Source organism: Molothrus ater, chromosome 17 (assembly GCF_012460135.2).
Source record: "Molothrus ater isolate BHLD 08-10-18 breed brown headed cowbird chromosome 17, BPBGC_Mater_1.1, whole genome shotgun sequence".
Classification (NCBI taxonomy): Eukaryota; Metazoa; Chordata; class Aves; order Passeriformes; family Icteridae; genus Molothrus; species Molothrus ater.
This window is the reverse complement of record NC_050494.2, coordinates 770,297-798,096: the sequence shown is the minus strand read 5'-3', so window position 1 is coordinate 798,096 and position 27,800 is coordinate 770,297. Positions and strand designations below refer to the sequence as shown.

The window sequence follows — 27,800 nt, the reverse complement described above, 5'->3', positions numbered from 1 at the left end:
TCTCCCACAGACAGCAGGCAGGAACACCTTGGCTGCTTGGAATGACACAGTAAGACTGTTTTTAATAAAGTCCACACACTGCAATTTTTTAAAAGAATAGTAAATCATCGTTTATAAATTTATTTTTCAGAGAGACTCACATGAACGTGTTGAGAAAAGAAATGCTCTCAGAACTTAAGTATACACTTTTGGTTTAACATAAACAAAAGATCTTTTCCAAGTATAAAGTGCAGTTAGTAACAAATTAAAAACAAACCAAATCAACAAGAACAAAATTATATCAAAATGAAACTCAACCTTATGCAGACAAGGGAGATAAATGATATCTCTAAGATATTGTTTCTTGAGGAATAGCAAATTTTTTAAAAGCTTTTAAAGAGGTCACAAGCCCTTCTAACCAATCTGGTTCATCTGCAGGTCTGAAATACTGTTAGACAGGAGCACCAGAGATTACACCTTCAGACACAGGAGCACAGATACAAAAGCAGCAGAACTACCTGGCTACTCATTCCCCCTCCCTCTAACAGCATCAGTTCCCAGGATAAAAAGGGCAAAGGAGATATTACAGGGGTTGTGGAGTTCTATCACAGCACCTTCCCACTGGGTTGTTTCTCAGGACTTACCCTGGCCACCCACACCTGACTGCCTGAGCCAGATGTTAAACACCTCTCTCCCCTTTCCAGATATAAAAGGCCACAGATTGCTCCAATTCTTGAGCATTACTGAACCTTTTACTTTGTGTTTTTAGTTTTGTGATCAGACTTTTTCAAGCTTTGAGGTTTTATTTAATGAAAGCAGCCTTCCTCTTAGACCTGAGTAAAAGATGAGAGGAAAATGGTCTTCATTTGTCCAACAGCACAGACATTCAGAACACTCACACCCGTACTGCCAGTACAGGAAAACTGTAAGAACTCTCACAGATCTACAAGAGACAGAAAAATGATGCAGGGACAGCCAAGAGGTCCAGGAGAACAGAGCAGATACAAGAATGGAGGGATTCCTGATGAGCCTGCCTGCCCAGTACAGTGTAAAGCAGAGCCAAGGTGCACTTGGTGCAGGATGGGCAGAGCAGGGCAGAGCCCTGCTGGCACTGCCCTCTCTGCACACCTGAGCCCTGGCAAACACCTGGGCAGCTTGGCCTTCCTGCAACCACTCACACCACTGGCCTTTTGAGCAGTCTTTGCAGGACAGACAGTAAAAAATATAACATTCTATGTATCAAAAATACACAATAAAACAATAAAAGGCTGCATGGCACTGCAATGCATTGTTACTTCAATAAAAATTGTGGTCACTTGTAGCAAGAGGTCTGCACCAGCTTTTTGAATACCAGAAATTTAATCTTAGATTATCAAAAGATTCCCCTCTCCCTCCTTTTTTTTTCTTTTTATTAAATTAATTTTACTAATTTTGAAGATGCCACCCTTGGTAATTCTTCTTTACCTCACTGTATTTTCAGAAGCATACTTATCCCTCTCTTCCTCAGACACTAAGAAAACCCCAACCCCCTCCCAAAACCCCATCAAACCTGGGCTGGGATTTTTTCTGCTAAGTCATGCAATAGGAAGGGATCAGGACTGGATGGAGTAGTAAAATCTTGTAATAACAATGAATTGCAATTTTTAAAGTCACTCCTGCTACACAGTGCCACTACATTAAAAAATCAATGAGAACTGAGTTTAATCTGTTATAATAAATTGTTTTTTAGAAGTCCATCTGGAATATGCACTTTAAGTATCTACATTAAAACATTCTGTATTGCAAAATACATTCTGCATTGTTCTGTGAATTACTCCAGGCCATCCAACCAGCTTTTAGAAAAGTTGATGCTCAAATTTACTCATCTTCTGAGGAAGCAGACTGAATAGCACCAAAAAGAAACTTGTTACTTATCAAAAGAAAGCCTTTGTTTGCAGCTGGGTTCTGAGGCTCTCCTGTGTTCATCATCTGTCATCTTATTCCAGGTTTCCTTCATTGGGGTTAGATGAGGAGCAACAACATCACCATCCTAGTATGAAAATACAGGAAACATTAATTCACTTTTGCTTTCCATTCTAAGGCCAGGGAAAAGCAGCTCACCCTCAGGCTGAACTGGAAAAAATCAATCCAAGGTCCCAGAATCTTTGTAAATCAATAAACACTAGTGACTGTGCATCCCAGAGGTGGAAACTGCTGCAGTGAGTGGTGGGGAGACAAAAGTGCCCTGCTTGAGAAGGCATCACCACTGGCAGTCAGGTTCTTCCTAAATTATTACCAGAAAATCTGGAAGGTCACTGGTCTACTAACAGAATCATTAGAGTGTTTCCTGTGACCTCAGCACAGCCCCTCATTAGCACTGCTGCAATCAAGCTCCCCTTGGTGCTGGAATGTGCCCTGCACTGTCTGAAACAAGCAGGGTTGAACAGCAGCTGAGGCAGTGGGGCTCACCCCGGGCAGATGCAGGTGGTGATCTGTGCTCAGGCAATCCAACACAGACCATCAGCTGCCTAAGATCAGAAATTGGCTGGTGAGATGCACATTGCTGTGCTTTGCAGCACGCCAGGGCCTGCAGGGAGGATGTGCCTGAACCTGAACAATGTGCTCAGAGGACACAACCACATTCTACAACCAGGGAGAGCTGTTGCTTGATCCATTTGTAAAAAGCCCTTCTAAAATTACCTGCTCTAACAGACAGAGGCCACAAGAATGACCTTAAGAACAGGCCTTACCCAGTTTTCCATGCCTGCATCCCCACCCAGGAGCACTCCTCTCCTGTTTGAGGATGCAGCTCTTTCCCCTACCTGGTCTAGTGGAAAGTGTCTCTGCCATGGCAGGGGTTTGGAACAAGGTGATCTTCAAAATCCCCTTCCAACCCAAACCATTCCATGATTCTATGATCTTGTGGTACTTTCAGGTGTCTCCAGCACTACTTCAGTGAAACCAAAGCACCCCCAGATGGGAGCTGTGATAAAACCAGGGGTTAGGTGAGTGAGTGGGTGCCTCTGCCACAAAGGCAAGGCCTGAATGTCCAACTTGTTACTGAAAAAGCAAGCTTATGGATGAATATTATGAGCTCTAAACAAGAAATATAATGAGTGAATTTGTTACCTGTGGTTTGGTGAAATCATTCTGCATGCACCACTGAACAAAGTACTGTTTTGCAGCTGAAATAATTAATGGATCCTGACTTTTGTAATAAACCCGGACAACCTGCTCCATAAATATTTTGGGTAAAAGCTTTGAAACCTTTGAAATAAAGCAGAAAAAAGCTTTAGTATTTCTTGGAATACAGAAGGAAAGCAGTAAGAAGCTCCACTACAATCCATGAGTTTTATCCAAAGCAATTGTGATATTCCAACTCCTAGTGTATTCCAGTTACATACTGCTCATAGGCAAAGGCTGCCAGGGTTCCAGGTTGTCACAGTACAACACACACTGAAGATTACAAGGCCATGGATCCCACCACTTCTCCACAAATCCTGCATGAACAACCACCCAGGACTGTGATCACTTCCATCACAGGTGGTGAAAATGCTTTTCAGAAGGAAAGTAAAAACCTACCTGTTCTTTACTGATTTTAACTGCCTTGGAAGGATCAGCCTTGCAATAGAAGTGAACCTTATCAATTGGATTCTGTTCCTTCATTCCATAATCCATGCTGATAACCTTGCATGTACAAAAAAGAAAATGGCATTTGTTAATGTTTGTCTTTAGTTTTCTCACAATAAATACAAAAGGCCACACACACCCCACTCCTGAAAATTACAGTCATCAAATAAAACAGTATTTAACAAATTACTACTTAAAAAACCAATCTGGTATTTCTATTTTCTTCTACCCCCTCTTGCTCTGATGCTGCCAGGTGGATATTCACATTTACAGTGACCAGCTCCCAGTTGTGCTCTGAAACATTGCAGTTTCCAGCACTGGAAGTGGACTGGTCCCTTGCCAGCTTGGGCCTCCCCAAAACACACAACCTACATTATGATTGCAGCAGAGCTTACAATCATAAACATAAAGTTTAGACATTATTTACATCAGCCTGGTACACCAACACTTCTGTGGTCAGCAGGGACCCACTTCCCTACGATTTCAGTCTGTGGGATGGGAAAATCCCAGGCAAATTCTGTAAAGCTCAGTGAGCTGCTCCATTCTGGCCCAGTGAAGGGAACCTTCAGTGCAAGGGCACTGCAGGAGGGGCTCGTGATGCACTCTGTGGAAAGCCACTCTCTCTTCCCAGAATGAACTGAGAGCAGGGATTGAGCTGGGTGATGCCTGCAGACTGCCCCAGCTCCCTCCCTCCTACACTGCTGGCTGACAAAGCCCAAGCCGTGGCAGCAGGTGCTTTGTGCCCGCCAGGCATCAGGAGTGCAGCACCTACAGCCTGGAGGTCACTTTGCCTCTTTCCTCCCTCTGGGGGTTTCCTGCCTTCCTGACCCACCCAGTGGTCCCTGGGCTGCTGCCATTGACACCCGTGTATCAAACCCCACAGGATTCTCCACTGCTCCTTGTCAGGGGGAGGACAGTGACAAGAGACCCCATTTGTCACCAGGAGCAGTGTACAGGTGACAGCCCAGTGAGGCTCCCCCTGCCTGCCCCACACCCTCCCACCACAGCAAACCCCCCACAGGAAACCTCCAACCCTCAAAGGGAGCCAGGCTGCAGCCACAGACACCCTGTGTGTTTGTTCTTCCACCAGGCTACACAAGGCCCTCTGTGATGGAGAAGTTTTTACTTGAACCCGCTCTGAGAGGTGTTTACATCAACTATGAAATTCTCAGCCTTTAGCTCCACATCTGGAGGGTCCTTCTCTGGCTTGGAATTAGCAATGCTTTCTGCCAGGCTGTTACTCTGGAAGAAACCAAAGCAAAGGATTAACTCAGTAACTCAAATTACATTTATGCACTCTCAGGTCTAGGTCAAGGCAACACAACAGGTGACACAATATGTTTCTAAACTAAAGCTTTCAATTCTTCACCGTTTGACAAGACTCTTGCACCAATCTGGTTGTTTGAATTACTGTACACCATAGCCATTAGTATAAAACTCAGTTTTTAGAAACAAACCAAATGTATGCAAATGAGAAAACCCAAAATCTGCCAGTCTGTGAAGGAGGAGCTTTACACTGATAATGGGGCAGGGGGAGAGCAGGAGTGCAACATCCAGAATGCTGAAGCATAGAAGCAGAAAATAAGTTCCTTCAATCAACTGTTTTACAATACAAAGGTGTTACAATTAATTTCCCCAAAGCTGAATATTAGACATTTTCACTGAAATTTTCAAATGAAGGGCTGCAGGATCTTACCCTCTGATAAAGCTTTTATATCTGTGCAGTAAAACATATAAAAAGCCACAAGAGACAGACAACCACAAAATAAAAAACCCACAAAAGTACTCTGCTAAAGTACTCCACAAAAGCTAAAACCACAAAGGGGTTTTGTTTGGTTTTGACACCAAGGGAATATTCCCTGCTGACACTGAGGCTAACACAAAGCAGAGGAGCATGGTTAGATGGAGAACAGGTGTCCACTGAAATGTCCTCATTCAAAGGCTGTGGCCTTTTTTCAGGGCTGCTGTGTTTGGGGGAAGATGCAAAATTTGAAGCATCAAGATTTCCTGGGAGCAACTGAGACTCATGGGAGTGCAGCCCAGAGCAGTCTGGAGACTGTCCAGGAGGGAAGGAATTCTGCTAGGAGCAGTTGGGTTGTTTTTTGGTTTGGTTTTGTTTGTTTGTTTTTGCTGTTGATTTGTTCATTGCAGAGGTGCAGAGACTGAGGAGTAGAAAAATCACACACACTGACAAGCCAAGGCACGTGTGTGGTTTGCAGTGACTCAAGAAACCAAAGAAAGACTGAGAGCAAGCTTGGAGGAAAACTCTGCCAGGAGGAAACAGACTTGAGGCTGTTTGTAATTATTTCTACTCTGTATCAGAATGTATATGTGTTAACTTACTGCCTAACTTTGCTTGCATCATTTTGAAATTACCTCTCTAGTTTGCACTAACTGGAAACTCAACCCGAATTTGAGAACTCTCAAGCTCTTTGGGATTTTCCCCTGGCTCTGGACAGCTTGAGAATCACAGAAATGCACAGGGCAGGAGCAACCTGGTTTAGTGGAAGTCGTCCCGGCTTCATGGCAGGAGGTTGGACTGGATGGCCTTTGAAGGTCCTTTCCAACCCAAAGCATTCAGTGGTTCTAAACACAACCTTGTGGTGTGGGAAGGAGCAGAGCAGACACAGCTCTGCCTTGTGCAGCTCCTCTGCAGCGCTGGGAGGAGGCTGAGCCTCTGACATTCCTGCCACAGGCACTAGAGGGGGAAACATCCTCCCTCAAGCCCTCAGCTGTGCACCCCGAGCTGCAAAGCACTGGCTGGATACAATTACAGCACCCAACAGGGATCCAGTCTCCCTTCAAAACAACACCCTGCATACCCCAAGATTCAACACCTCTGGCTGCACTTTCAAAGTGAGAGTTTTCCTTTCATTAACCAAGCTTCTAAAAGCAGCTGTTTAGAGGTAGAAATCATAACATTTGCTCTCACACCTGTCTCCTTATTTGCTGGGCCACTTACCCCAACCTTCTCCTCAGAGGGGCAAAAACTTGACAATCCATGTACAACCATTTAATGTTTGCTTTCACCTATTTCCTCCTGCTTTTGTAATACAGAATCTCTTAACAGGACTTTTTCGTAAACAAAGAACACAAGCAAAGCTTCTCTTCAAACAAAAAGATGAACAGTTACATCTAGTAGTCCTTTTCTAACCTTATTCTCTCTTTAAAAGAGCTGAACTATTTTTATGAAGGCTTTCTAGATACAGACATCCACTTCTGGAAATCAGAAATAGAAAGTTTTCACCATGATGCCTGAAATTTGGGGATAAGTAACTGATGATGTGACAACACAGTATAGCACATTAAAAGAGCTGAGCCAGCTGAAGTGAGCTCTAATATATCATTATTTTGAAATAAGACAACAAGAATTAAACTGCTATCTGCTTTGAAAAGCACTCATGAAAAAGACTGGGAAAAGTACATGCATTCTCATGCTTAGTACAGAATTTAACATCAAGAAATTCAGCAGCTATTATTCAGTTTGATATTTATTCTCAAAGCAAAGCACACAAATTACGGTTCAAAGCAAACGAGTTCCTAATTGTTTTTGAAATTTTCACGAACATCAAATGATGCAATAACCTTTTCAATCACTGGACTGTAAGAGTCTTTTATAAAATTTTGTATTTTTCAGAAAAGTTTTTCCTGGAAATATTTCTGCAGTAATCAGCTTCTGAATTTCCACCTGTTGGTGTTCTTCTGACTGTTTGTTGATAAAACTTTCCCCAATTTCTTATATGTTTCGTGGCTCAGCTACTTAAAGATGGGAGGATAACTTTTGACTCTATTTTTCAAATAGCAAATAACAAAAAAAAACCCAAACCCTCAAACTAAACAAAGCCCACGTAGAGACAAATGATGTTCATCAACTTCAAGAACATTTTTAAGGGGACAGAATTCAGAACCTTCTGCTAAGGGACATTACCTTTATAATTTCCTTCTTTGATTCAGGTCGAGTTTCTCCTAAAAACCTGTATAATTCGCGTCGTTCTATTTTACGCAAAATTTCTCGTGCCTCCTCCAGTTCTGGATGACTTGAGTGAAGAATTTCCAGGTAGACACAGTCTGCCAAAGTTGCATTGATTTTTGTTATGTATGTCACAATCCAGTGTCACAGTAAAATGAACAAACAGGGCCAAAGGTTAAAGCAACCAGAAAAACTGCTGGTTCAGGAAAGTCACTGAACCGTCAGGGAATGATGGAACTAAGTCTGACAATGAGAAGTCACAATATTATCTTAATTATCATTAGATTCACAATGGCTGTTGGCAGAAAAACTATCTCAATTCTCACCCTGGCAACATACTTTGTTATTTCACTAGAAATTACTTTTTCCTCTTATTTAGCCAATCTTGCTTAGTAGACTACCCTGAACTCCACCACTAACTAGCTCAGACATGGGTAAAGACTCCATCTTGTAAAAAAATAAAGAATGGCCTTAAGCCTTCAGGTTTTCTCAGACTTTGGATGCAAGCATCAAAATCCTCCCTCCTGACTCCACACGACAGCGACACATGCAGCAAGATTCCCACCATCAGGTGGAGCAAGACAGGCTTCTTTTGATGTGGCTTCAGAGCAGAAAGGTTACTTTTGGCTGTCCTAGAGACTGCTGTTGCCAGGATGCTGCTGGTCTCATCTGCACCCCATGACTGCATTCCCTGGCCAGGAACACCTGGGCAGCTTCAACACATGCTGCAAGCACAACCCTGCAAGAGCCCACCTGAAGCTGCAACCGGCCTGAGGAGCTCCCAACAAGGTCCAGAACAATCTCTGAGCCATGTACCAAAACACCTTCAACTGGTTTAATGGACAAGGTCAACCAAAGCCAGGAACTCCTCCATGAGGAACCACAGACCAGGTCTCTTCAAACAAAGAATAGATAATGCAGGGGAAATAAGAAGCCCACGAACATCTTCCCTGTGCAAAAGCAGACAAGGAATGCTCCGCTGTCTCAGCCTTTACTAGAACTAGGATTTGCTGCCAAATCAGAAGGCAACACATGGTGGTTCTTCACCCACCACCATGGAAGAAAGTTAGGGAACCTTCTGTTGCAGAACCACTAATTCAGCCTCCTGCTGGGTTCAGATTTGCCCCCGAGCAGGCTGCACAGGCCAGATAGCTCAGTCCTTTATGGGGACAGACTGCCCAAATTCCCAAGCAGCTCTCAGCCACTGGCAACCTTAGCAAGCATAAGGGATATCAGCTCTTTAGTGATTATCAGCTCTTTGTGATTCCAGCTCTTAGCTTGCTCAGTGCCGCAGGCAGGCAGACACAGGGCGAGAGAGGAGAAGGCCGTTCTGGCGTTCCACAGCGATGTCTTTATTGGGTGATCTGTGAAGTTCCAGTGACAGCTCTTCTACAGAACCGGACTAAAACAGCCCATTCTATAGGGTATAGGGGGATCAGAAATTGTCCAATAGCAGGGGTTAAAAGGGAGTGACCTACAGGGTTACAGAGAGATAAGCAGGGGTCCAAAAGGCAGAAGAGAGGGGCTTCTTGCTATTCACCGTGACTTGGCATTTCCTATCTTTAGGCCTCTGCCCTCCACAGGGCCTTTGCAGTCCCTGTGCCTGCTACAAACCTCCCAGAGGTTTCTCATTTGTAGAGGTCCATAACTGGACAATTTCACAGAAGCATAACTCACCAGGGACTGCTGAAACAACCCTAAGGAGTGTCCAGGTTGCAAGCACTTGTCCTGGATTAAAGGACAGGTATCTGCCAAGGAAGGCGGGAACCTCCCTTGGAATGGAGAATATGAGCCCCTTCCCCCTGAATTATTCTAACTTTGAAATCACAGGGCTTTCAGGCAAAGATACAAGAAAAGGAATAGCATTTCCTTACTAGCGTGTGTGTGTATAACAAGGCAAACACCAAGCCTGGCAGCACCGACCCGGGGCCGGCCTTTCCCACAGACACTCCCTCTGGGAATGGGGAGGGGGCTGGGGTCCCCTTCCCCTTGAGGTCGGGTGTTGGAAAGGTCCCAGTTCAGCAGCTGAAGCTCAGCCCCGGTGAGCAGAAAGCAGCACAGGACAGAACTCCCTGGTGGCAGCAAATTCTCCCCAGGGCAGCAGCCTGCCCGTGTCACCTCTGAGCCCAAGGGCGAGAGCGAGCGGAGCTGAGCCCAGCCCAGCCCAGCCCCTCACCCAAAATCTCCCACTACTCTGCCCTTCCCAAGAGAACAGTAGCAAACTGCACCCTTCCCCCTCCTCCTTGGCTACATCTTTCGTCTCTCTTAACTATTGTACATTTCCATCTCTTAGGCAACAACTGGAAGAAAATTCCCTGAGCGAAAAGAAAAAAAAGGAAAACTCTTACTCTCCACAGCACCAGAGGCAGGAAGGAGGTTTAAGAGGAGGCCATACTCGTCCTTCATGCTCCACTGTACATGCTGGAACATTCCTCACATCCCTCTCCCTTGCTGTTCAGCCGTCCTTGCTGAACAGATGGTCCCAACAAGCAGCTCTTGCTGTGGCAGACTGTGAGAGGCTGGGCACAGCCCTGCTGTCCTTGCCCTGAGCTGTGCTCCTCATCAGGTACCAGAGGTCAGCAGGTAGCTACAGCAGGCCTGCCAGGCCAGCCATTCCCCAGGAACAACTTCACTTCAGTTCTTTCCTTTCTGCCCAGCCTTCCATTGCTCAGCAATGCAGCTCACGTTCCCCAACAACTACTGCCCCTCAAAGCAGCCACCCTTGTCCTGCCCTGAGCAGAGGCACACAGTGACAGAGGGGACTCCTCACTGCAGCAGCAGGAGTGTGGGCAGACTGCAGAGGGTGTGGCACATGAAGGACTGCCAGCAAAAGGTCTTTAGCATGACAAAGGCTAAGGCACACAGGATTCTCTGCAAGTGCCCTCAGGCCCTGTCATCCATGGACCAAAGATAGAAGTTCTTCAGTCTCTCTCTTGGCCAGCTAAGGCTTGGTGATGGAAACTCGGGAGGGTTGGCTTGGAAGTCCTGGTGAGCTGTAGCTGACAGGTGCTGCAAGAGCTGCCAGTGATCAGGAGCAGCCCTGAGCAGGACCTGCAGCACCCGTGCCCCGCATACAGAGCCAACCACAGAGCCCTGGAGCAGAAGGGTTGCCTGGCCCCACTGCAGCTCTGAACACAACCAGGGGAACACCAGGGTGCCACAGCACACACCAGGAGAGGCAGGCAAGCAGGGCAACCTGAGACCCCATGAGAGCTGTTTGGAACCTGCTTTGGGTACAGCTTCACACCACAAAACTCGTCCAGAACTTCACCTGACAGAGCCACCTGTAGTACCACATAGAGCTCACTCACATCCCACTTGTGACAAGTGCAACAAACTCAGGGCACAGGCGGGACCTTCTAACACTGCTGAATCTGAACATACGTGGAATATAAAGTTAGTGCTTCTTTCTCTCTCTCACAACATAAAAGTCATTTCAATTAGAAGGTATTGCTCTCCCTTCTAGCAAGATTTCAGATCACAAGCATTAGACAGTCCAGGCCTGCCGCACCTTCTGTGCACAAAAGCAATAAAATCAGCATTTTAACAGGCAGCCATGCTGTTTTACTTAAAGAAATAATTCTGAGACCTCATACCAGTTAGTTTAGTGTAGGCTTCCATGTCCTCCATTGCTGTAGAAATCCGATACACTTTTCCTCCAGAGCCTCTTATTTCAAAAAATTTGTCTGCTTTTTGAAAGGCTTCTGTTATCCTAGTTTGAGACAAAATTATGACTTCAGGATAGTATGATTTTGAAACACCTCACTGGTCAACAGGAAAAATGAAACAATTTAGTAGTATGTTATAAACAGAAGACAACAGATGAAACTGTATCCCAGCACACAGCAGACGCTGATCACTGCAACATCTTGTCTCCATGCTGTCACTGCACATTCCAACAGAGATTTACTGAAGACAGGTTGAGAACAGAATGTAACCTTTAGATGAATGAGCAAATTCACTTTGTTCTGCTTTAGACGTGGTTTAGCACTGCTGAGACAATTGCAGAACCCTGCAAAACAGTGACATGGTCCCTCAGCTGCAGTGAAGGTTCCCTCACAGATGACCAAACCCTTTTACAGACTCCCTGCCTCCCCAGTTAGCTGAGAAGGTGCAAAGCATTGTAAAGGGAAAGTATCACAAGCATGTAATATTTTCAGATGGGAAAAATTATAATCTAAAGATGATGTTCTTCCAAATTTCCATGTACCTTGCTGTCATTTCCAGCTTGGACACTGTTTTGGAAAGGCTGTTATAATTATAGGAAGCCAAGAACTGAGTTTTTCTAAACTAAAAAATATGTTTTGCTTGTCATATGGAGGTACTGTCAAACCCAAGCATTTTTAGTCTGAGTTTTAGAGGATCCCTAAATCAGGAGCTGAAGTTTATGAAATGAAAACAATCCAAATCACTCTTGTACTGCGTAATCCTTAACATTCCTTTTTACCAAATTCAACAGTTACCCAACAGACAAGACCCTAAGGAAAAAAAGATTTGGAGATACAAGTATTTCTGATTCTCAAGAAAAGTAAAAAGAATAATGTTATAGGGAAAATTCTATAGACATCAACAAGAGAGGTAAAACAGCAGGTAGGCAGCTGAGCTGGTCCTGAACAAATCTTGTATTACATAAACACAAAGCCAGGCCTCAGCTAAACCACATGAGCCCTTTCATGACTTTATTAGCAACCTTGCTCTAGTAACCAGGCAGTTTGAGCTAAGTGTTCTCTAACTTGCAGATAAGGATTTGACTTCAGCTGTCAGCATTTTAAATGGTTTAAGCACACCCTAGTCTTGTGCTTCTTCAGGCCTTTAGCAATTTTCCTCTGATTTAATTTAATGTGGAAGGATGCTTTTGTCCTCCTCTCTTTCTGTTTTTGTTTGCTTTGCTAATCACAGCCTCTATGATACCCTAAGCACTAAGTCTTTTCACAAGAATCAGAAGTAGTTTTTATTCTATGTCACACCTTATTGATTTTCTGAATATTCCAATGGATATGGATTGTTTCAAGAATTTAAATATAAATTGAAAAGGAAGAAAAGGACAATATACTTGCATTATTTCAATGATGTTGCCAGTCTTATGCTGGTATGCTCTCCGGTGCAGGCAGTTCCGGGTGTGGAACATCTCGTACAAATTTCCAACTTCCTGAATCAAAAAAAACCCTATTAGCATTTACTTTTGCCACTGTCTTAGTAGGATAATTAAAACAATCAATCAATTAATCAAATTAGTTGTCTCCTCCCATTCACAGCATAAAGCAGAATGATTATTATTCATAATTTCCAAATTTTGAAACTGGCTCAGGCCACCACAGGAGAGCAGAATGCTGACAGTGACCCCAGGCAGTGCAGAGGACCCCTCATCCCTTTAGCAGCCCCTCACCACAGCCACATTCACTTCCTGCCCAGCAGACCTGGAGCAGGATTATGCAGATCTGAGGGGTCTGTAGAGATCCCTGACAGGATCTGCCACAAATCCTTTCAAACAATGGTTTGCTCTGTCCCTCTCCCAAAAAGCAGCTTCTGAGAAAAACTTTCAGAGCAGCCAATACTTCTCTCCCTCCTCGACTAAGGAAGCAGGGGCAGGACCCCCAGCCACGGGGTGCAGCTCCCCTGCGTGCCCCCAGGTGCTCCCCCTGCTCACCTTGTCACGGGGGCAGATGTGCTTCTGGTTCTCCACTTCACAGACCCGGGTGAAGATAAGCAATCGCTTATAGTCAAAATTATTGGGGATTCCCAGGTGATGGCAATCCCTAGAAATATTGCACGGAGTGTTTAACCATATGATCATTTTTGTACATACAGCAGCATTTTGTCAAGAGGAATTCATAATAAAATGTAAGATTTGTACCTTGCAAAATAATCCCACTTGTCAACGTCAATGCCATTTTTTTTATTAGCAACAATCTCATAGAGGAAACTTTTCTCCTTTGGTCGACCACGGTAGGGCCACTGACAGGGGAGCCAAGAAGAAAAACATCAGAAACAACAAGAAATTAAAGTGTACCAACAATGTCTAATGGCTTTTCAAAGACAGTGGGAATACACTTTGACTTTGCTTGTGATAAACATCCAACTCTGAGGTAGTGAAGAACACAAAGACAAGAAAAGAACTTCCAGAAGCTATCAGGCATTAGAAATCCAGAAGAGGGCCTAAGCGACTGTCTTCTCATAATCCCAAGCAGAATAAAACCCATGAACACAAGTATTCATTGCCCATTACTCTACTAAAAGAAAGCCTGCAGCTTGGGAATGAAAAAAACAAAAAACAACATATCAACAAAGAGGGGAAATTTTGGAATGATTTAATTTTGAGGGAATTAAATACACAAATATGTCACTGTCCTGCAATCTTTTGCAATCTACAACTTCATAGAACAGAGTTAAAACCACTTACTTAGAAGTTTTAAGAAAAAATTTTTGAATATTCAGCTACTTAAACTCCTGCCTCACAAGGGACAATTCAGCCATAAGGTAAAGAGGAAATGAACACCAAAATACTAAGATACAAGGCACGCATTTTCTTGAAAATTTAAAATTCTTCACCTAAAAATATGCCATAAAGTGGCCTTGAAATTCTGAAAGTGGAAAGCATTGTATGCAAACATAGCTTCCATGTTACCTGCACTACAGAAATACTAAAACTGATGTAAATAGCAACAGAAACACATGCAAGCAGAAGGATGCAAACACATCATGGATAAAAATCCCATGATCACAGAGCTCTGCTACTGGGACACGCTCAGGACACTGTTTATGTCTGGTGCCTGAACACCCATTGTCCATGTCATGACAGAGGCCTGCACCACAGTGCACAGCCTTCCAGTGCAATCTGCTGCCTAACACCAGGAAGGGGCTGCCATGTACCGTGTGTGGCACTCCTCTTCCTGCTATCCTGCTGGAAAACAGGCACAGAATCCAAACAAGGCAAACCAGACACAGGGAAAGAACCTGGAACATGATCAATGCTAGTGGCAGGCACCAAGATTCGTGTGCAAACAAGCCCAGTGGGATAAAAATAAGCTTGTGGATTTTGTAAATGGATGTCCTCTTCCTATAGGATCTCAGACTCAATTTCACTACTCCAAGTTCCTTGTATTTGCCGTGGGATTGCTACCCACTCCTGCAGCAGAAAATAATGGGCAAGTGTGAACATTTGTGGGTTACTTGTTTGGGACTACATATAAATTCTGATTAGGACCAGATTGTCCTGACAGATCTCCCACTGACTTCAGCTGCTACCAGTTGTTTACTCTGGTGGCAACTTAACGAGTGTCCTTGAAGAGATGACAAAAGTGTAAGATGAGGAGAGAGGACCGAGATCTTTCATAGAGTTGCAATGATTAACAACTGCCATCCCTTCTTGCTTGCTTCTTGAGGCAACTCATTTCTTCAAGTCTTATCCTCTATGTTGGCTACTGCAATAAATCCAAGCATTTCACTGCTGTCATCAAAGCTGTTGTGGCTCTGGCACTTGGGCCAGGCTTGGATTGCTCACTGCCTCATCACTGCCAGTGCCCAGTTTTGTTATCCAGAATGGGGGAGGCCTCCTTTACTCCAGGCCAAGCCCCCCTAGATCCCTCAGCTGCTCCTCATCATACTTGTGTTCCAGACCCTTCCCCAGCTCTACTGCCCTTCTCCATTGCACCTCAGAGTCTTTCTTCAAGTGAGGGGTCAAAAACTGAATGCAGAATTTGAGTTGTGTCCTCAGCAGTGCCCAGCACAGGGGCCCTGTCACCGTCCTGGTCCTGCTGGCCATGCTGTGGCTGGTACAGGCCATGTGCAATTGTCCTCTTGCCCACCTGGGCACATCTGGCTCATTTTCACTCACTGTCTACCAAACAGCACCTCTTTTCTGCCTAGCCACTTTCCAGCTGCCCTGACCCCAGCCTGTAGAAGGACCAGCACCTGGCATTGTGGAACCTCACAAAACTGGGCACATTGATTCAACTTATCCAGATCCCTCTGTAGAGCCTTCCTACCCTCCAGTTGAACATGACCTGCATTTCCTAAACCCAGGCTGGTTGGGCCTGGTTCCCTGCTTGTCCTGTACGTGCTGCATGATGGCATTCAGGATGATCTGCTCCATGACCTTCCCTAGCACCAAGGTCAGGCTGACAGCCCTCTAGTTCCCAGGATTATCCTTCTCACCCTTGTTCATGGAGCCACATCTACTGATTTCCAGTCAACTGGGACCACCCAGGACTGCATGTAAATGATGAAAAATACCTTGGTGACCACTTCTTCCAACTCTTCAGTACCCTTGAGTGGATCCCAGTTACCAGTTAGGTTCCCTAAATACAAGCAACTTTCTACAGCTTTCCTCTGATCTGGAGGCTTTTGGGTAAGAATTCTCAGGGAGCTGTAAGCACATTAACACATCTACCAGCACTGTAAGAAATAAACACAACACTCCTCCAGCATCAGTTGTGACAAGATTCCCAGAACTTCATAGAGCAATAAGTAACATACAGTAGAAGCCAAAATTATCTGTTCTTCCAGTGAAATAAAGACGTTTCTTGGCATAACCACAGGAGCAACACCCTGACTCACCGATTTCACACAGGCAGTTTCATCTATAGGCCCTCCTATTTGTTCCTTGATGAACAACAGATCTTCTTCCAGGACAAGACCATAGGACTTCATGACTTCTTCTAGTTCATTGGAAGTGATCAAGTGCTCAAACATTTTAACAGAAGAAGTTTCATGCTGTGAAAAAACCCATCCAAATACTGTATTACATAGTTTAAGCATCTTTCCTGCAGAGTCACAGCTTTACTCCAAGCCATCAGCACTGCCTAGCAGGGCACATGGGCAGGCTGGTGTGAAGTGCAGAAGCTGGGTGCTTTCCTAGTCATTTTCAATTAAACAGAAGAGGAAATCACCCGGTCTACAGAGTCCAGAAACACACTCTTCTGCAGAGAGCTGTTAATTCTGTGTGCTGACAAACAGCAGTGACGCAGTTACAATGCTAAAAGACAAAATAATCAATTTTGCTGTGTAAAAGATTAACCAATTTACTCATCTGATTTTGCTAAGAAATTACAAGCAGAGAGAGGCCTGAAAGGACTGTGTTGCACTTCATTCACAGCAAACAACTGTTTTGGAAAGTTTGAATTCTAAACAATATTGAATATCCTGCCGTTGGACTAAACATACCAGAAAGGAAGCAGCCAGTTGGTATTTTTAAAATGTAAAATATATTCTGCAGAAAGCTCTCAATATGCATTTTAAGGCACAATGCAGACCAAAATTGATCAGTGCAGACCTAACAAGGATATCATCACAAGATTAGAAAACAACATTCTGGTTTTCAATTAAGCCATCAAAATGATGCAATAAGGTAAGGCCAGATGACCACTACAGCCTCAAAAGCATTGAAACTCTTTAAAGATTAATTATTCTGCCTCTAAAAATTTCAGGTTTGTATTTTTATTTTAGTAGTGAAAAGCCTACCTTCCAATTCAATTCTGGACGAGTGAGTGGAATAAATCTTCCATCAAACATGTGTGAAAATGGCCCATGACCTTAAATATAAAGATTACACAGTCTGAGACATAGCTGTCAGCAAAAATTTCTTGAGCAAGCTTAGGATCTGAATTCTCCTGTATTTGACTTTTCTTGACACATCACAGTCTCAGACTGGTTTGGGTTGGAACAGACATTAAAGATCATCTCATTCAGACCTCTGCTATGGCCAGGGACACCTTCCACTATCCCAGGCTGCTCCAAGCCCTCTCCAACCTGGCCTTGAATACTTCTGAGGATAGGGTGGCCACAGCTTCTCTGGCAACCTGTGCCAGGACTTCCCCACTCTCACAGGGAAGAATTCTTACCAATATCTCATCTAACCCTGCCTCTGCCAGTGGGAAGCCATTCCTTCTTGTCCTGTCACTCCAAGCCCCTGTCCAAAGTCCCTCTGAGCTCTCCTGGAACCACTTTTATGTGGTCTAAGGCCTCCCTAGAGCCTCCTCTCCTCCAGGCTGAGCACCCCCAGCCCTCCCAGCCTGGCTCCAGCCCTTTGTGTATCTCCAAGGCCTTGGGGCAATTTTGGGGTGCATAAGTAGCACCCCATCCTTATGCTGGGGCACAAGGCTGGTGGCAGCTCTGCAGGTGGGGCTGTCACCTGAGCAAGGCAGAGGGGCAGAATCCCCCCCCCACCTCTGCCCATGCTGGGGATCAGCCCAGCACAAAGGGCGTTCTGGGTGAAGAGGGTCCCACGGAGAGTCGGCCGAGTACCGACAACCACACCAACATGGCTCCAGTCCTTCTGCTTTATTCAGCAACTTTGGAATATTTATGCCTCTCTCTGCACTGCCTCGCGCCACTACTGCTTAATGCTCATTGGTGAAGTGGCTGCATTCACACATACATGTTATTTGCTGATTGGTTGTCACACTAGAAGCATTTTCAGCTAAGGTGTGCTAAATTAGCAGTTCCCACAATGTGCCTGGCATCTGGCCTCGTCCTGGCACAATGCTCATTTTTTCCTGTTGTATCCATTCAAGGACAGTACATGGTCTATCTTGTTTTGAGGACAGTACATGGTCTTCAAAGTAACTCCGTAATCTGCAGGCCAGGGTCGTCCAATTCTTGTAAAAGTATGCCCTTGCATGCCCTTGTTCTGCCAAGAATTCTTCTACATCTGGGCTGCCTCTGGTCCTATCTTACCCATCAATGCCCCCAAGTTCTTCTCCTGAGGGCTGCTCTCAATCCACTGTCTGCCCCTCCAGCCTGTCCAGGTCCCTCTGGATGCCCCATCCCTTCCCTCCATGTGACTCCATCACACAGCTCGGTGCTCTTGGCAAACTGCCCAAGGGTGCATCTATCCCACTGTCCCCATCACTGACAGAGATATTCAATAGCACCAGCCCCACTCCTCACTGGGCTCCACCTGGACATTGAGCCTATAACCACCACTCTGAGTGCAACCATCCAGATAATTCCTTCCCCATCACCTGCGAGGAAGACTCGGGTATAACAAGTACACTTTCCTAAGATACTTCAAGTACTACTGCACTTAACAGCCAGTACCAGCACCTACACCACAGGCAAGTACTGCAGCAACACTGAGAATATTAAATTATTCTGTGTCAGCTCTGAGGAAAAGAAGTAGTTTATGAAATAAATGTTACAATTTTTGAAAGGAACACTATTTTTCATTCTGAAATGTTTGAAGAGACCTGGAGAAACCACAGAAAGAAGTGGACATTTCAGCCACTGAGGGCAGAACTCTAAGCACCATTTGGAAACAGGACAAAACACTAGCTAAGAGTGGCTACAGATTCAGGTGGAACTGTCTCCACAGATGTACTCCAGACCAAACAGAACAGGTAAAACCTGTCTTGGAATATGGCCATGCATTAAGCAGCCCGAAACAGCTCACATGTTCTGACCTCACAGCCAGCTTTTCATCCTGGTTAGCTTTCCAAGAGCAAGAACCCATCTCAGGTGCTTCTTACCCAAATCATGACAAAGCCCAGCAATTTCTACACAGAGGATGTCTCGCTCGGTTATATCCAGGTCTGGTTGTCTCTCCTTCAGTGCACGAACCAGACATCCCGCAAGGTAGCCAACCCTGTTGCAAGACGAAAAGAAAGAAATATAGCATTGGTTTAGGATGAACTCTGTTTTGCTCCATTAAGTCACAGCCCTTATCTGAGAGGCAGCATACTAAGAATACCCAACCCTGACGTGGGAGAAAATCACAAACTGCTTCCTGTAGCAGAGTTTTAGTCCTCCAAAAGCAAAAAAGCATGGGATACCATGCCCAAATGGATACCATGCCCAAAACACAGAGGCTCTAGAGCATCCTGCAGTATTTCATAACACACAACCCCATGGTAGCTGTGTAAGGGAACAGCAGTGCACCACTGACAGTGAGAATCTTAAAGCGCCTCAGCTTACACTGAATCCTTGAATTCCAGCCAGGGCAAACTGCAAAGGTCCACACCAGTCACCAAAGCATTTGGTACTCTTTTCAAACTGCTGCTTTATTAATAGCTCATGACAATTATTTCCCTTCTTCTCATTCATTTTAGATTTGAGAATTTATTTAATTGAATGGGCACAAAACCAGCAGGAGCAAATATATGGCACACAGTCCCATAAACTGTTTATTATAACCTCTGCACAAACCTCTTTTTCTACTTGCCTCAACAGCTCCCCTTTCAGAACAGCTTAAAGCAAGACAAGGACAAGGTAATAATTAGTTCTGTGATAAGGTAATATGTTTCATTAGTCCAAATTTCACCATTTGATGGCTTTTTAGTAGACCAATAAGCACACAAAGCTCAGTTCTTCTATTTGTAACTCTGTAGAAATCTTTGGCATTATATACAAGTGGAGAACAACTGCCCTAAATTTAACTCAATGGAACTGTTCAAAAGAAAAGCTGCTGATAGAACTGAAGTTTTCAGACTTCAACCACATTTATATTCAACCACATTTCTCTCTTTTTGGTTTACCAGATGCAATCAATCCAGGCTGCCTCATTCATCTCATCCTTTTGCAAACAGTCATTTGAATGTCATTATAAGTAAGCCAGATTTACCCCACAATATTTCAGCACCAACAAAAGCAACTTTAGGCTGGCCAGATCACCTGAATAAAAACCACTTACAAGCGTAATTTTAATTTAATAACTGCTCTTTGAGATATACCCTTAAAACAAGCTCAAATTTGTCATTCATCAGCTTTCCTGAGGAGTGTGAATGACCTAGTAACACTCTATGAATCCTTGTGTCTATCATATTTCTGCTTAATGGAATGACAGCTATCAGCCTCACAACCTGCCATGGACTGCATGAAGCACATCTACCTACAAAGGCAAACATTACAGATCAAACTCATTTTGGCTGTGCTGGATGATGTGCGGGGATTACAACTGTCTGCCAGATCATAAGAGTAGCCCTGGCACACCTACTAAGTTTATGCTTTAAAACTTGTATTTTGACTGGAGGAACATAAAACACGTACAGTTTTTAGCTAACATTATTCTTAGAATAATAAAGGGTGGGGAAGGAAATCTAACATTGACCCATCTTGGTTTGTTTATCTGTCTTTATTAAAAGAAATTCGAGGGAACAGCCCACAATGACATGGGCTATCCAGGAACATTTGAGACCAGAAACACCCCCCAGCAGTTTTCACCAGTGCTCAGACAGCAGTGCCCCTTGGCTGGCACTCCACAGCAGCAGAACCAAACAGGGATATCCACATGCCACAGATGCATCAGAAGCAGCACCTTACCCCAGGGAGTGTTCAAAGCGGTTGTGAGAGGCTCCTGGAAAAACAAAGTACGTTCCGCCCAGCTGCTTGATGTACCGGAGGCGCTGGAACTGAGGGGTGTCGATGATCCGAACCAGCAGGGGATGCAATTCAATGTGCCCATGAATAGGATCATTAAAAACCTACAGAAGTAAGAAAAAAAAATTAAAATTTGACTTTGAAAAGAAACAGGCACCAAGGTAAAAGATATCTAGAATGGTCAGTTATTTGGTTGGAGAGACTGTTCATCTTCTGTAAAACAGACATATTCTGCCAACTCTATATCAAGATCTATCACAGAATCATAGGAAGGTTGGGGTTGGAAGGGACCTTAAAGATCACCTTGTTCCAACATACTACCATAGGCAGGGATGCCTTCCACTAGACCAGGCTGCTCCAAGCCCTGTCCAATCTGACCCTGAACACTTCCAGGCACAGGGCATCCTCAACCTCTCTGTGCAACCAAATTTATCTTGGAGAACTACTAAAGCTTGACACCAAGAAGATAAAACTGCCTATTTCACATAGCAAGGGAAGTCAAAATGACTAAAAATGTTATCTCCAACTGCGTAATTCCAAAACTTAACACCTGTGAAAACTGCTGTCTTTATTAATCTCCTATTCCAATTAAAGCAGCATACTGCAATGCATGTCTGAGATAGCCAATAAAAGCGTTTGCCCCGATACCGTTCATGCTTTTAAAATCAAATGCAATATTGCTGGGTGGAAATTATGATTGTTACTTTTTTCTTAAAACAAAATATAAACCCCCAAAATGACCAAAATATGAAATAAGTACTTCCTGACAAGCACATATTTTTAGAGACATCTCAGTAACTACAGGGACTCAAGTAGAAAAGGTAAACACATTTAATCTTTAACCTTTGCTGTTAAACTGCAGGTAAAACCATTCCATCACACACATATCTTGGTAAAACACTGAGGCAAATAAGGGTTACCTGTGCTCTCTACCCTTGGTCACTGAGCTGGGAGGGCTCTAGCAGATATGCAGACTACTACAGAACAGGCACAGCCCTGGCCAGTTGGAGCAACACACACCACTGGGAGAAACAGCTGGACACAGGAAACAGTGACAGCAAGGAGGAGTCTGTTAACTCAGGCCTGGGGAAAAACTAATAAAATAAACCAAGGGGAGGCTCTACACAAAGGGATGTGAAAGGGAGCTTCTCCAACACATGTCAAACAGCTCTTCTGCTCATTTAATCCCTCACAACCTGGAGGTGCGCACCGAAAGCTTCCACATGATGATTCTATTGTTTCTTCTAGTTAATGTGGTTTTTCACAGACCACTACTACCAAGGGCCCAGAGTTTGCTGCTGTGCAAAGGAAAGGCACCAGCTGGCAGCACCAAGCCAAGAAGGGGGAGGCAGAGAGAGGGAGCAGAGCCCTGTGCAGGGCTTGGGGCAGGACCTGGTCATGGTGTCCCCATAGCATGTCCCCATACCTTCATCACCTCCATGTGCTGCTGTTGCATCTGTGTCAGGCACGCCAGCACTTCCAGTCGCTCAGCTGGGCAGCTAGGAAGGAAAAAGAGACACTGAGAGCCAAGTCTGCAATGCACGTCCCTTTACAATTTGCAGTACATATGGAATTACTCATGCACATTCACATTACTTTGATGTTCCTTGATGGAAGAAGACTGCAACTGCAATTTTTTCAGAAAAATATTGAAAGCATTTATCCTTCTAAAATCAAGTATAGAAGGAAGGAAACAAATAGCTACAGAACATGTCTGTAGAACAGTGTAAGTGCTTCTACCACTTACACAGAACTGACAAATAAAACCACCAGGAAAACTGATGAAAAAAATTGTGTAAAGCACACCTAGTGTCCTTTAAGCTTATTCAGATGCTGCACGTTGCTTTCCCATAACTGACACTTTTTAAGGATGCAAAACTTCCTTAAACTAGAATGTCAGAGTCCCAACAAATTATTTTTATAAAAATTTCTCATAGTTAGTCAACTGTCTATTAAAAGTTTAATTTTGTCAAATTAACTTGAATTTTACATAAATTAATTTCAAATCCAGCAGCAAAACCACTGCAGTTTAAAATATGTTCCAATTTTGCTGAGACTGATTCTTCTATTTTGCAAAGATATTTTGCTGTCATTTTTAATAAATTATTAAAGGTCCCCTTCACAACACACAGCTAAACTTCCAGTGCAGATACTCTGCTGTAGCCACAGCAGCCTAAGAGCACAGGTGGGATAAGTCTGGAGAGAGAGAGAGAGAGATATGCCCTATCACACTTAATTTTACTAACTCTATCTGCAAGCTTTGCCCTTGAGCTAAATGGATTCAGCCTCAGTAGGACAGCAAACACTACCACGAGAAAATACTTTTCCTCCCAGCAGTTAACTGCTGAGGTTGGTTTGATATCAGCCTTTCAACATAAAATTTAACATAAAATAAGACTATAAAGTGTCAACGATTAGGAAAAAGTACTGCTTGATGCACTACGTATTCTCATCTGAATCATTTAATAATTCACTATCCCTAAAATATTAAAGGCATGTGATGTTTGAGCTGTTGGTGAGCAGTGTTTCTGGGCTGTAGCTGCTGCTCAGACTGCCACAAGGCAGTGCTGGAGCACCTCTCCTATGCAGACAGGCCGAGAGAGCTGGGGCTGTGCAGCCTGGAGAAGGGAAGTCTGCATGAAGACCTCCCTGAAGCCTCCCAATACCTTTAGGAGACCCATACAAAGGAGGGAGAGGGACTTATAAGAGCAGATACTGTCAGGACAGGGCCAATGGTTTTAAACTGGCAGAGGCCAGGGTCAGATTGGGTATTAGCAAAAAACTGTTCCCTGTGAGGGTGCTGAAGTCCTGGCACAGGTTGCCCAGAGCAGCTGGGCACCCCATCCCTGGAAGTGTCCAAGGCCAGGTTGGACAGGGGTTGAAGCAGCCTGGGATAGCAGAAGGTGTCCCTGTCTGTGGCAGGGGTCTAAATGAGTTGATCAATAAGGTCAACCCAAACCATTCCACAATTCTAAGATGAAAAGCTCCCTTGGTGATGCCCAGACCAGCATGTGTTCCATGATATTCTGAGGGCAAAGAAATCAACATTGTAACCAGCAGCTATTAAACTAAGATAATGAATGCTTTTAACAACTTATTTTTCACACAGAATCACAGAATTAACCAGGTTGGAAAAGATCTTTGAGATCATTAAGTCCAACCTATGACCTAACATCATCTTATCAACTAAACTATGGCACTAAGTGACACATCCAGTCTTTTTAAATACCTCCATGGATGATGACTCCTCCACCTCCCTCCTGGGCAGCCCATCCCATCCCAATGCCCAATCATTCCTTCTGTTAAGGATTTTTTCCTAATGTCTAGCCTAAACTCATCTTGGCACAGCTTAAGATTGTGTCCTCTTGTCCTGTCACTTGTTGCCTGGGAGAAGGTAGCTCCTGTCAGGTAGTTGTAGAGAGTGGTAAGGTCTCCTTACCTGAGCCTCCTCTCCTCCAGGCTAAACAACCCCAGCTCCCTCAGCCACTCTTCATAAGGCTTGAGTTCCAGACCCTTCACCAGCCTTGTTGCCTTTCTCCAGACATGCTCCAGCATCTCAACATCCTTCCTAAATTGGGGGGCCCAGAACTGGACACAGCACTCAAGGTGTGGCCCAACCAGCACAGGGGAAGAATCACTTCCTTAGTTCTGCTGGCCCCGCTATTTGTATTTTAATATGCTCTGTTCAGATCTGTCATCTGGCAACCCCTTGTGCCCCACACTGGGCTCCAAGAAGGATTGTTGTGGATTAACCCCAGACAGGAACTCAGTCCCACACAGCCACTCGCTGCTCTGGTGGGATGAGGAGAAGAATTGGGAAAAGATTAGACCCTGCATGCTGGCTACTGGTGTGACCAATTGCCTGGATGCCCCACCTTCCCTGCTCTTCATCCTCCTTCAGATAGAAAACAGCTGCAGGGCATTTTTCACCTGAAGTCTACAAGGCCAGACCCCCCAAAGCAAGACAAATCCTGTTCATACAGAAAACTGTAGTTTTCCAGGACTCTGCATTTCCTCTAACAGTCAAAGCAGCATTACTGATGGCTGCTTGGAAATGGTGACAACTGGCACTTCCTCATCCACTCTCCTCCCTGCTTGATCCATACCCTCCTTCATGCCACAGGTCACAAGGACCAGAAAATCCCTTTCCTGTACCCAAAGAGGACAGCCAGACAGCCCCACTTATCATCTGTGTTCAGCACTCTGTACATCACAGGAAACATCCATTGCCAACAACATGAGAACACCTGAGAAACTCACTGCACTGCCTCCAGGCACCACTGGCCTAAGCTTTCCTCTCTGGACATCCAGGAACCCAGCGAACTAAAGACATGCATTCATTAGTGGCCTGTCACAGAGAAATGACCCAACTTACTGCAGGACAGTGTGCAGTGGACAGCAAAAGAATTGTTCTTAGTGCAAAGTGAGACATGTTTACAAAAAGCAGAATGCTTGAGCAATTTCTCATCCAACTCTCAACAGTTTCAGCTTAACAGAAACAAGATGTCAGATCTTAGAGAAGGAAACTTATACAAAGTTAACAATATCTTATACAAAGAAAACCCACGAGCCACCTGTAAACCCATCACCATCTGCTCTCCACGTCAACTGAGAGGTCTCCACAGTCCTGTGCCCCCATCACCTGTATCCCATGCTGAGGGACCCCGGCTACCCCATCCTGCTGCCCATGTTCTGCACTGACAGACAGTCTCTGCCTCCCCAGACTGGCTGCACATGTCCAGTGTGTCCTGGACACATGATGCTCCTTTCCTGCTAGAAGCAACCAGACTCCAGGCAAATCCTAAATAAAACTAGACATCAGCTTGTCATTTCAGTCAGGCAACTACCTGGTACTTCAGCAATAAAAAAAGCCTTCAGGTGCCTTCCACGACATCACAGCATTTCTACCTGCACACTTCAAACTGCTACAGTTAAACTCCTCTTCCACAAAAAGAGAAATCAAAAATACCTTATACACTCCAGCACGTCTTACCTTGTCCAAAGCACAGGACTTCTGCCTTGTCCTGCTGCGTCACACCAGCTTTTTATTCTCTTCTAATACTCACACCCAGACACCCGCCCTTTCCCACTCCCCTTTGCACGCTGATGTCTCAATAAAACAGTGGAAGAGCCCTTCAGGAAGAGCCCTTCAGCCCCAGCACAGCATGAGCTCAGACGAGCCTTCAGCCAAGGAGCCAACAGCAAAGTGCTCTAACCCCCAGCAGAAAGCACAGCTCTGCACTTGTGTGCACCTGCCAGATTACACACCCCAGCTTACCTCAGGGTTACCAACCACAACATCAGCAAACAGCTGGAGCCAGCACGTGGGTTTTGAGACAAATTTGAAGGAAACAGTATAAACAAGGTTAACAAAGGAGTAAAGAAAAGACATTACAAGATTAAAAACCACCAGGAAGTATGTGGTGAGCAAGCAGGCTCACATCCAGTAGAGGGGAGCAAAAAAGGATTCCTGGTGGGGCAGAGAAGGGGCAAAGGGGCCTTTCCAACACACAGAACAGCAGGACAGATTCATAATCTTTGCTGTTACAGAAAAGCAAGAAAATATATTTGCCACCAGAAAGATAAAAGGGTTTTGGGCCCAGTCGTCCCTCACTGTTGGGAACAATCCTTTACACACTTTAGAACAGCACCCAGTGTCCCCGTGTTTGTGGCAGGTGACCACTACCAGCCGGGCTGCCTGCTCTGGACTGCTCCGGGCAGCAAGGACTCGGCCACTCACCCACAGGCCCCTATTCTGCCAGAACACACTACAGAAGTGTTCTGCCAGAACACTTCTTTTTCCACAGCAGCCCATGCTCCAGTCGGCACAACAGAGAGCCAAGTGCTGCAAGGCTGACCTGTCAATGCCCGGGATTTCTCCAAAGGAGACGGGTGACACTCAGCCTCTCCCGAGCAGCACCTCCCGCTCTGTCAAACATCGGGGCCGCTGTCGTTCCTGGAGTCGGAGCAGCAGCAACTTCAGGCAGCAAAGTAAGTTCCTGTCAGAACCCCTGGAGCTCACACTTGCGTTCCCAGCTACACTTCAAAGGTCACTGTGCTACCCCAGGTGATTTTCATCAAACCTTTCTAAAGGATAGAGGTTTTTTGCTTCTCATGGTTATTTGGGCAGCAAGAGTCCGCGCCGTGGTTGTGCTGGGATCAGCCGGAAACGGGAACTGCTCTGAGAGTCCGGCATCGGCCCCATGGAGCCCGTTCCCTCGCCCTCCCCCGCACAGTTCCGCTCGAGGCGTTGGGGGCGGCCGCGGCCTAGAGCCGGGCCGAGCCGGGCCACGCGCGTGTGCGGCCGCTCCCCGCGGCTTCGGCCCCCCTTTCCCCGCGGGCGGCGCTCACCAGACGCGGATGAGCTCGGGGGCGCAGGCCGGCAGGTCCAGCAGCATCCTCCCGGTGACCCCGCTCTCTGCAGGAGCAAGAGAAGCGTCAGCGCCAGCGGCCGGGCCACATGGCCACGGCCGCGGCTCCGGCCCCGGCCCGCCGTACCTCGGAAGCGGCGCAGCAGGCTGGGATCGCCCACGCCGCAGCGGGCGAGGTGCTGGCAGAGCCACTCCGTGTCCCACAGCCGCGGGTCGCTGCGGTCGCTGCCGGAGCCGCGGGGCCCCTCGCACCGCGCGCGCTTGGCGGGAGTGCCCGCCGGGCTCCCCATCCCGCACCGCCACCGCGCAGGCGCCACCGGCCCGGGGGTCGGCGCGCGGTGACGTCACCGCCTCTCGCGGCCCCTTGGTCGCGCCCGGTCATGGCGGCCGGCCCAGCTGAGGGGCCCGGGAGCCGCTGCAGCCCCGGGTGGAGCCTCCGCCGGCCCACAGAGCCCGCCGCACCCCACAGGGCGGCAGGGTCCCCCCTGGGGCCCGCCGATGCGTGCTCGCCGCGGCGACCCTGCTCTGGGGGATTCACGTGGACCACCTGGAACCCTGCA

The 27,800-nt window shown here is 45.7% G+C and overlaps 1 protein-coding gene across 1 annotated transcript; it reads right to left on the bottom strand.

Moving 5' to 3' along the window:
- Nucleotides 1-104: 104 nt before the first annotated feature.
- SAMHD1 (SAM and HD domain containing deoxynucleoside triphosphate triphosphohydrolase 1) lies at nt 105-27,530 on the bottom strand. Its single transcript, XM_036395959.2, has 16 exons — nt 27,368-27,530; nt 27,221-27,287; nt 22,296-22,368; nt 20,813-20,973; nt 19,024-19,139; nt 17,018-17,088; nt 16,115-16,270; nt 13,413-13,513; nt 13,206-13,314; nt 12,616-12,707; nt 11,155-11,270; nt 7,517-7,656; nt 4,741-4,830; nt 3,541-3,645; nt 3,088-3,225; nt 105-2,008 (listed from the first exon to the last, which is right to left on the bottom strand). The coding sequence occupies exons 1-16, from the start codon at nt 27,528-27,530 to the stop codon at nt 1,886-1,888; spliced, it is 1,821 nt and encodes a 606-aa protein (XP_036251852.1). The 3' UTR covers nt 105-1,885.
- Between the last annotated feature and the right edge of the window lie 270 nt (nt 27,531-27,800).

What these genes read in the sequence shown, in the direction of transcription:
- SAMHD1 (XM_036395959.2), bottom strand. Translation starts at nt 27,530, where the DNA reads ATGGGGAGCCCGGCGGGCACTCCCGCCAAGCGCGCGCGGTGCGAGGGG. An exon ending in ACATCTGCCCCCGTGACAAG is followed by an intron (nt 12,708 to 13,205) that starts GTGAGCAGGGGG and finishes TTTTTGATTCAG; the next exon opens with GAAGTTGGAAATTTGTACGA. An exon ending in AGCCTACACTAAACTAACTG is followed by an intron (nt 7,657 to 11,154) that starts GTATGAGGTCTC and finishes CAACTTTGGCAG; the next exon opens with ACTGTGTCTACCTGGAAATT.